General features: G+C 57.1%; 1 protein-coding gene across 2 annotated transcripts; it reads right to left on the bottom strand.

Annotated features, from left to right (window-relative positions):
- Positions 1-255: 255 nt before the first annotated feature.
- Mcam (melanoma cell adhesion molecule) lies at positions 256-8,977 on the bottom strand. Of its 2 annotated transcripts, XM_005378329.2 has the most exons (16): positions 8,872-8,977; positions 7,114-7,235; positions 6,813-7,020; positions 6,651-6,721; positions 6,464-6,551; positions 4,115-4,294; positions 3,894-4,015; positions 3,637-3,799; positions 3,419-3,537; positions 3,200-3,341; positions 2,911-3,032; positions 2,667-2,808; positions 2,482-2,577; positions 2,155-2,302; positions 1,726-1,843; positions 256-1,280 (listed from the first exon to the last, which is right to left on the bottom strand). In XM_005378329.2, exons 1-16 carry the CDS (start codon positions 8,936-8,938, stop codon positions 1,251-1,253), a joined length of 1,938 nt encoding a protein of 645 aa, XP_005378386.1. In that variant the 5' UTR covers positions 8,939-8,977; the 3' UTR covers positions 256-1,250. The 2 variants fall into 2 exon arrangements, with proteins under 2 accessions (XP_005378386.1, XP_005378387.1); XM_005378330.2 differs by lacking the exon at positions 1,726-1,843.
- Between the last annotated feature and the right edge of the window lie 6 nt (positions 8,978-8,983).

Below are 8,983 nucleotides of genomic sequence, written 5' to 3' on the forward strand. Positions count from 1 at the left end.
TTTTTTTTTTTCGTCTTTTTGAGAGGGGGGTCTCGCATGCAGTTCAGGCTGACCTTGAGCTCACTTTGTAGCCCAGGCTGGCCTCGAACTTGCAACGATCCTCCTGCCTCAGCCTCCCAAGTGCTGGGATTACAGGCGTGCGGCACCACGCCCGGCTGCCCTTTTTTCTTTTTCTGTTTTTTTTTTGTCTTTTTGAGACAGGGTCTCACTATTTAGTTCAGGCTGGCCTTAAGCTCACTTGGTGGCCCAGGCTGGTCTTGAACTTGCAGTGATCCTCCTGCCTTAGCCTCCTGAGTGCTGGGATTACAGGCGTGTGCCACCACGCCCAGCAAGGCCCCCATTTTTCATCCCTAGGTACCCTTCTCTTTCTAGGGTCTGGGTTGGTAGCTCACTGTGTAGAAGTTTGGTGTGATATTATAGTCCTTAACTCACGAAGGACAATGGATTTCTTCATTGTTTCCAGCTTCCTGAGCTCTCCCAGTTCCCCTCTTGTCTCATATGCTCCCTCTGAAAGAGTGTGGAAGCTGAGAATGCAGCAGCTGCAGGCTCAGTGGCCTCCACGCAGAAACGGCCCAGCTTCCTCAGTGGAGGGACAGATCTTTGAAGGAATGATACCAGGACGTGGCTTCCGCCCCAAGAAAAAAAATCACAAAGTGACCCCAAAGGCTGGGCGTGGCAGCGCATGCCTCTAAACCCAGCACTTGGGTGCCTGGGGCAGGAGGATTCGAAGATTTCAAGGCCAGCCTGGGGCTAGTGAGACCCTGTCTCAAAGAAAGGCAGCTCCAAAGCGGTGTGAGCAGAAAGACGTCTGGACTCTGCAGCTGATTCTGGATTCGGCTGGGTATTGTCCAGAGCCAGGACATGCGACACCTTGACAACAAATGTGCCTGGGCCCTACTGCATCCTCACACCGGTACAGCTGAGTCACTGAAACCAGTCTAAGGGGCCACTGCTCTCCACTGCTGCTAGAAGACAGTTCTGCCGTCATACGGTCGTAAGAGCGTTTCTGGAAGAGACACTCTTCCCCGCCCTGGGGAGACTGGGGCCCCTTCTTGGCATGAGCATCATTTGAGTGGCCAAGTCTCTGAGGACGGATGTGGTCCTAGCCCACTGGGCCTCTGGAACTGGTGTGCATGGGAGGTGGAGCAGGGGTCTTCTCTATAGTCCCTCGGTGGCTCTGGCTGGGGAGAAGAGTGAGCAGGGAGCCGCAAACACTCCAGGCCAGGTGGGAGCTGAGTGGGATGCAGCGGCTAACGCCTCAGATCGATGTATTTCTCTCCCTAAAAAGCGGCAGAGGGGAGGAGTGAGGGGAGCAGGTTAGTTCAGGGTGTGAGCACTGAGGGCCGACTGAAGCGGAAGCTGATGGGCTTGGTGCGGCAGCCTGGAGGGAAGAAGCAGGGGCGGGTGTGGGGGCCAGAGGAGGATGGGCGGCCCCAACTCGGGCAGCCCCCCACTCGGCCTGGGTGCTGGGGAGATGGAAGCCACACTTCAGGGCTGTTTAGAGAAAGATGACAGTAATGGGACCGGGGCTTTGCTCTGTCTTCCTCTAGGGTCTCTGCCCCTCACCCTGCTGTCATATGTGAGCAGTGTTAAGACGAGAGGGGCCGGCACCCCTAACCAAGGAAGAGGAAGGCAGGAAGTTAGTGTTCAGGGAATGAGCACCATTCGCCCGTCGCCCCGTCCCTGGAGAGGGGTCAGGCACTGGCCACAAGACCTGCCTCCTACCTGGTCTCCTGGAGCCCTCTTGTCACCGGTGCTGCCCTGTAGGAGGCCCATCTCTTCTGGGAGCTTATCTGACTTAACTTCAACTACAAAGTCACTCTTACGAGACGGGGGCAGCGTGCTGGGAGGAGGGAGGAAGAGGTTGGCGACCGGGGGAGGGAAGGAGAGGGCCCATTGGGAAGGGTGCTGCGTGGACGACACTCTGGTACTTTGGGGCCACCTCAGGGAGGGAAGCAGATGATTTTTGGAGGTGTGATTGATGGCAGCTGGGTAGCAGGTAGTGAAGCAGGGATCGCCCCAACCCAGGGTCCCTCTGCTGCTCCTCCAGGGTGAGGGGCACTGGGGCAGACTGGGCAATGTCCCCTAGGAGGCAGCAAGCCGGGCAGCAGGGAATAAATGACAGTAGGCTGTAGGCGCTCGGCCCATGCTTACATCTCCTGTTTGCCTGACCGCCCACAGGGCAGCTTGCCCTTCTTGTAGAAGAAATAGAGGACAGCGCCCAGCACAGCCAGGACCAGGATGCACACGATCACAGCCACAATGACCACGCCCTTGCTCTCTGGCTCCGGCAGCTTTCTCTCTGGCACAAGGATGCTTGGAGTCACTGCCTGCCCCGGGGGCGGGTGGGCGGCCACACTGCCATCACAGCCCCACTCAGCCCAGGATGATAGCGATGAGCCCGACTCACCTCTCAGCAAGGCACCCTTTGGGGGGATGGGGCAGAAAGGGGGCCCGGCCCTGTTCTCTTGCCAGGCTTACCTGGGGAGGTGCTGTTGGCTCTGGCATGAGGACTGACTGTGGAGGTGCTGGGGCCAGCGGCTGTGCTGGAGTCTGGTGTGAGGGTGGTTAAGCCGACTGGGAGGTAGAGGGGAGTTAGGAGAAGCTCACGTTAACGCCCGCGCCTGGGCGTGCCCTGCCATCCTCTGCAGGGAGGCGGCCCTCACCCCGAGTCAGGAAGATGGTGGTGGTGTTTCTGCCCAGGGAGTTGGAGGCGGTGCATTGTACGCCTGTCTCCAGCAGCTCTGGGGTCACAAGGACAGTCAGGGTGCTCAGTACCCTCTGTGGGTCTTGCTCTTGTTCACTTGCCTACGAGGGAGGAGAGAGCTCAGGAGGATCGGAGTGGGGCGGATCGCCAGTGTTCACCATGCAAAGCCTGGACAGGGGTTAATCAGAGCCAGGCCTGCTCACCGTGCCATTGACGTTCCAGGAGATGGTGGGCTGAGGGTGCCCTGATGCCTCACAGGAAAGATTCTGCATTGTGTCCTCTTTCACCCACACTCTCCTCTCCTTCAACACCATCCAGGGGGGCCCTTGGGTAGGTTGGGAAAAGTGAGGGAACATACTAGGTTAGCCAGCCTCCTCCCCTTACGAGGAGTTCCCTTATGACGAGTTCCCAGGCAATAGGTGGCTTTTTGGGCTCAAAGAGCTCAAAACCACCCAACTTGGGGTGACTTGGTCTCTGCCCTGAGGGCCTCACCAAAAATGGCCACGTTGACCAGCTGTGTGCGGTTCAGGCCGGGTATACTGGGCACAGATGCCACGCAGCGGTAGCCACCCGCTGCCTCCCGTTTCAGGCTGGGTAACTGAAGCGTAGACCCCTCTTCCAGCACCTGGCCTGTCTAGGGGGAGAGGCAGGTCAGAGAGTCGGGGAAGAAGCAAGTTGTTGACACCCGCAGTCGTAGACTCCCCTGGGTACCTTTTCTCTCAGCCACTGGAAATTGAGGGCCTGGTTACTCTCCGCCGTACAGTTCAGTGTGAGGCTGCCACCTTCCTGGCCCTCGGGGGCTGCGGGGCTCACTCGAACATCCGACACATCTGGGGGCACAGCAGTAATGTCAGCCTGGGCAGGGCAGGGCCTGTTCTGTCTTGACCCAGCCAGGTACCCCCATCCATCCTGGGCCCCCAGCCCCTCACAGTTCACCAGAAGATTCTGGGGGTCACTTGATAGTGATGTTGTGTCTTCCAAGTCCAGGCCCTGACACTGGTAGACCCCGCTGTGCTGCTTCTGGGCAGGCTCCAAGACCAGGATGCCATTGTCAAGGGTTTCCAGTTCCTCCATCTCCCCAGTGCTGGGGTTCTGGGAGAGGATGCAGGGGTGAGCAGAGCGCCCTCCAGCCACTCCCCTCCCTCCCCACCTGCACTATCTGCGCACAACCCAGAGGCCTCCACACCTTCTTGCTGATGGTGAAGTGGGGCGCAGGGTTGCCATCCGTCAGACACTTGATTTCCACACGGTCGCCTTCCTTCAGCGTTCCCACAGGCTCCACTTCCAACCACAACCTTTCTGCGGGGTCTGCATGCACAAAGGAGGTTGTTCTTGGCCCGGGACATAGCCTGAGGCTGGATGGGCAGAGGCCCACCCCAGCAAGCAGAGGGCTAGGTCAGTACTCACAGAAAACAGGGACAGTGACTTCCCTAGATTCTTTCATGTGGTTCCCACTGGGCAGCCGGTAGCTGAGCTCACAGTAAAACTGGGCATCCTTGTCTTCCTTAACCAGCTGGGCCTTCAGGACGCTCTCCAAGGTGTACAAGCCGCTTGACTCCACAATCTGTGATGACTGAATGTGGATGCCTGGACAGGGAGGGAAGGAGCCAGGCTTAGCCTCAGCCCCATGCTATGGTCTCCAGGAAGGTTGGCAGGAGGCCATCTCAGGACCCCTGTCCTTTAGACAGGTGTGAAAGAGCACACCTGTAACCCCAGCACTCTAGGAGGCTGAGACAGAAGGACTGCATGTTAAAGCCCAGTCTGGACAACTTAGTGGCTTAGCAAAAACCCTGTCTCAAAATAAAAATGAAAAAGGGCTGGGGATGAATGTAGCTCAATGTGAAGACCCGGGGTTCAATCTCCAATACCACGGAAAAAAAAAAAAGAAGGAAAGACCCCTGTTTCTATAGAGGACCAAGGACAAATGCAAGGAGTTGACTCTTGAAGTTAGCTCTTTTACTTGCTGGTATCTACTCTAGACAAATACAGACACACAGCACACATGCAAGAGTGTGGACCAGGAGGGCTGCAGGGATGAATAAAACGAGGGGCTGAGGGGTGGCTCAGGGTAGGGCATATACTTAGCATGTGCAAGACCCTAAGTTTGATCTCCTCGGCCCAAATAGCCAAGGTGAGTAGAAAAATGAGAAGCACTTTAGATGTGAGACACTAGCAGGAAAATGGTGAACTAAACAACATCATAATACACACAGTATACAAAACCGACAGAGCAAGCAGGTACGTTTTCATAGACTGATTTGGAAAGATGACACAAACTGTGTAGCAGTGTACGCCACACACCATCACTGAGGTCAGGGTTTCTCCACCTCAGCACTATTGATGTTCTGGGCCAGAATTAATTCTTTGCGGTGGGGCTGACCTGTGCAATGCAGGGTGTTTAGCTGCATCCCTGGCCTCTACCCACTGGTGCTGGAAGCACCCCCTGGACTTTTGATAACCGAAATATCTCCAGACCACCATGTGTCCCAGTGTCAGGGGCAGTGCAAAATCACCATTGATCTATGCTTCTAGAAATATCTGTATGCCACTCAGGAGGCTGAGATAGGAGGATCACTAGTTTGGGGCAGACTGGGGTATATAGCAAGTTCAAGGCTGGCCTGGACTACAAAGCAAGATCCTGTCTCAAACCACACACACACACACACACACACACACACACACACACGGGTGAGCAGAAAAATGAATTATAGAATAGGAATGGAAAAGTGACAAATTTCACTTTAAAATGTAAATCCTTAAGCACACAGCCCAAAATAACTCAGTTAATTAAGGTCTATACTTTTTCTGCAACAGTTATAACTTGCGTTTTTGCTAATAGAAATAGTGTTTGGATACACTCTTAAAATGTCCTTTGTCTAGTTTTAAGTCCTTTTTGATTTTGTTTTGTTTTTTGAGACAGAATCTTGCTATGTAGTTTAGCATGACCTTGAACTCACTATGTAATCCAGGCTGGGCTCATACTTGAGGTGATCCTCCAGCTTCAGCCTCCCACGTCTGGGATTATAGGTGTGTACCACCATGCCTAGCTCATTGATTTTCAGAAATAAAAAGTTTGGAAAAGTGTAAGAATAACCTCAAGGACATGTACCAACATCCACACATGTACAATTTTAATATCTTCATGTATGCTCTGTGATTTTATGAATTAAATGGATTAAGCACCAAACACATATATGTCCGCATGTGCATGCATGCGCGCGCGCGAGCGCGCGTGCACACACACACACACACACACACAGACATGGATGGTAGCCCATGCTTATACTCCCAGGACAGCGGGAGCCTGAGGCAGCCTGGGTAACTTGGTGATTTAGTAAGGCCCTGTGTGAAAGCCAAAACGGGACTGGGTGGCTGGGCATGGTGGTGCACACCTGTAATCCCAGCACTTGGGAGGCTGAGACAGGAGGATTGTTGTGAGTTCAAGGCCAGCCTGGGCTACAAAGTGAGCTTAAGGTCAGCCTGAACTGCATAGCGAGACCCTGTCTCAAAAAGACAACCAAAAAAAAAAAAAAAAAAAAAAAAAAAAGGCCCCAAAGAACCCACTAACTAATAATAGCAAAGGCTATGTCTGGGAAGGGTCTGGGGCAGGAAGGGACTCCTAGCTTTTCCATAGAAATTTACATTTTTATGAAAATATTAACAGTCATCATGTACACACTTTCTTTTTAAAGTAAAAGCTAAAGGGAAAGGCAAAGTGGCCCCCGTGTGGCACCACAAGCAGAAAGGACCACTCACGGTTCTTCTCCTCCTTCAGGGCCTGCCTGTTCTTGTACCAGATGACCTGAGGGAGCGGGTAACCATTCCTCCCCACACAGGTGGCCACCTGAGAAGGACAGGGTGTGAGTGAGTGTCCTGCCTCGACGCCCACCAAGCCCACCTTAGCCCCGTTCCTGCTTGCCGCTGGTGCCCAGGCCTAGCTCACCTCCTCTGGCTCCTGGCTGTTCACGGAAATGCCGTTGGTACTGATCTGGATGGTTGGCTCCTCTGGAGCTTCTACAAGGGAAGGGAAATGAGCAGGGGACATGGGACCCCACTTCCTTGACCCACACTGCCCCAAAGGCAGGAATAGGGCAGGGGCACTCACTGTAGACTCGGAGCTGGATGCGGTGCTCCTGGGACCGAGGGCGCCGGCTCTGACACAGGAAGACTCGCTCGTCGTGGGGGCCGACTTGAGCGATGGCCAGAGTGGGCCCTGGGCCCTGGAGGCTGAGGCGGTGCTGATACTCGCCAGGTTCGCTTTGGCCCTGGCCCTGGCGCACACGAAAAATGGGCGTTCGCTTCTCCTTGTGGACCTGGGCGGAGGGGACAGAGAGGTGAGGGTGCTGGGAGCACGTGGGGGCAAAGCCTCCACCCCGACCCCTGCCTGTGGAGCCCAGGGAACTCACAACAAACCAGTCCACATGGCTGAGGTTGCCTGCGGAGTCCAAGGGGCACCTCAGAAGGGCTGTGCTGCCCACTTCCACCTCCACCAGCTCGGGTGTAGGCTGCTCTGCCTCTCCAGGCACACCTGGGGTGAAGGAGGGGGCACCCCAGCAGCTGTGTCAGCTCCAACTGCTCTTCGTCCCCTCCCCTCACACCACTCACTACAGCTGTTTGGCCACCGGAAGGTCTGGAGCAGGCCTTGCCCTGTCCTAACACCCAGCGTCACTGCCCATCCTCTCCAGTGCAGGGGATCCCTGGTCCTTGGGGCACAGACTGAGCGCTGGGCACCTGCTAGCAGAGAGGGGCAACGCGGGCTCAGGGCCAAGAGGAAGGCCCCTTTCCTCCTGGGGCCCCCTCCCCTCCTGCTGAGTGAGCTCAGAGTGTGAGAATGCAAGGCATGTGCCAGGCTGGGCACACAGGCCCCTTTGTGTCCCACCCCCAGGGGAAGACGTCACTGCTCTACCCTCTGCCCTCAAAGTCTCCTCCCAAAGTCCCCCAGAAGACCCAGTGGGCAACTGCAGCCAGAAGCTCCAGTCTCATACTCTCAATGAACATTCCACACACTGGAGTCTGGTAGTGCGGAGGGGTCAGAGGCTCCCCCAGGGGTCAGGGCCACGGCCAGGCAGTGGGCACCAGTGACGTCAGTGGTGCCAGCATGCTGCCAGCTCTGTGAGGAGGTGATGTCACTCAACACCATCTGCTTGGACCCTGGGATGCCTGGGTTGCCCTGGGCTGGCTCCCAGGCAGGAAGGGCAGGTGGAGTGGTCTTCAACCCAGAGCAGAGGCCTTGGATCCCTGACTCTGTTTCCCTGGAGCTAGCAGGCAAGATGGGGCCGGACCTGGTGCAGCATGGCACCCGATTTAGCCCTTTCCCTGGAAATAAGGTCAGCCCGGGAGGCAGGAGACCGGAGCACCCCAGGGACGTGGTTGGCAGGGCCTGAGCACTGGAAGTGGGTAATGCCAGTCTTCCTCTCCCCAGCCCGACAGCGCCTGGGACTGGGGTAAGGAGTCAGGAGGAACGCGCCACGCTGCCGCGGGCCCTAAGCTCCGAGGTGTCCTGGCGCTCTTCCACCTGACCATGGTCCCCCAAATAAGTCTGCAGGCGCTTTCACTGTGAAAACCCTCCATCTCTCATTTCTGCCACCTGCGATTCTGTCACACACACCCCCCCCCGCTCAACCCCGGGAGACGCCAGGAGACCCACACCACCAGCAGCCGCTGCCAACGCCCTACCGGGCGGGAGCGCCCGTCCCTCCGCCTCCCGCTCACCTCCAGCCTGGCGCGCGGCCCGGACGGGGGGAGGGGGCGGCGCACCCCTCCAACAAGGGAAGCTGCCTTTTCCAGCAACAGGCAGGCGAGGGGTCGGGGGCCGGGGATGCACCCTAGCTGCGAGCCCCCGCTCGGACTGCAACTGCGGGCCCCCAGGGTGAGCACCTGCGGGGAAGGCTCCCGCGACGCTCCCCCGAGAGGCTCGGTTCCACCTCTTCCCGCTAGCGGTCGCAGCCTCCTCCCCGCCAACCCGGTCCTGCTCCCGGGATACTCTAGGATTTGGGCTGCAAACTGGCTGCAAGAGTTGCACGCGCGCAAGGCGCCCGGGACCGAGGACCCGGGCAGGGCGCAGAGCCCCGGCTCCGCCGAGCTGCAGGCGCTGCTCCTTGCACACTTGGCCGGAGACCCGGGCGCGACTGTTGCGGGGCGCGGGTCCCCAAGAACTCACTCACCCTCAGCGCGGCGATCGCAGGAGCACAAGGCAAGCAAGACCGCGCAGACCAGCCTGGGCAGCCCCATACTTCCCGACCGGAGGACCAGAGCCAAGTGAGCAGCTCGCGGCTG

The sequence above is a fragment of the Chinchilla lanigera genome, unplaced genomic scaffold (assembly GCF_000276665.1).
Source record: "Chinchilla lanigera isolate Chin_1 unplaced genomic scaffold, ChiLan1.0 scaffold00011, whole genome shotgun sequence".
NCBI classification, from domain to species: domain Eukaryota; kingdom Metazoa; phylum Chordata; class Mammalia; order Rodentia; family Chinchillidae; genus Chinchilla; species Chinchilla lanigera.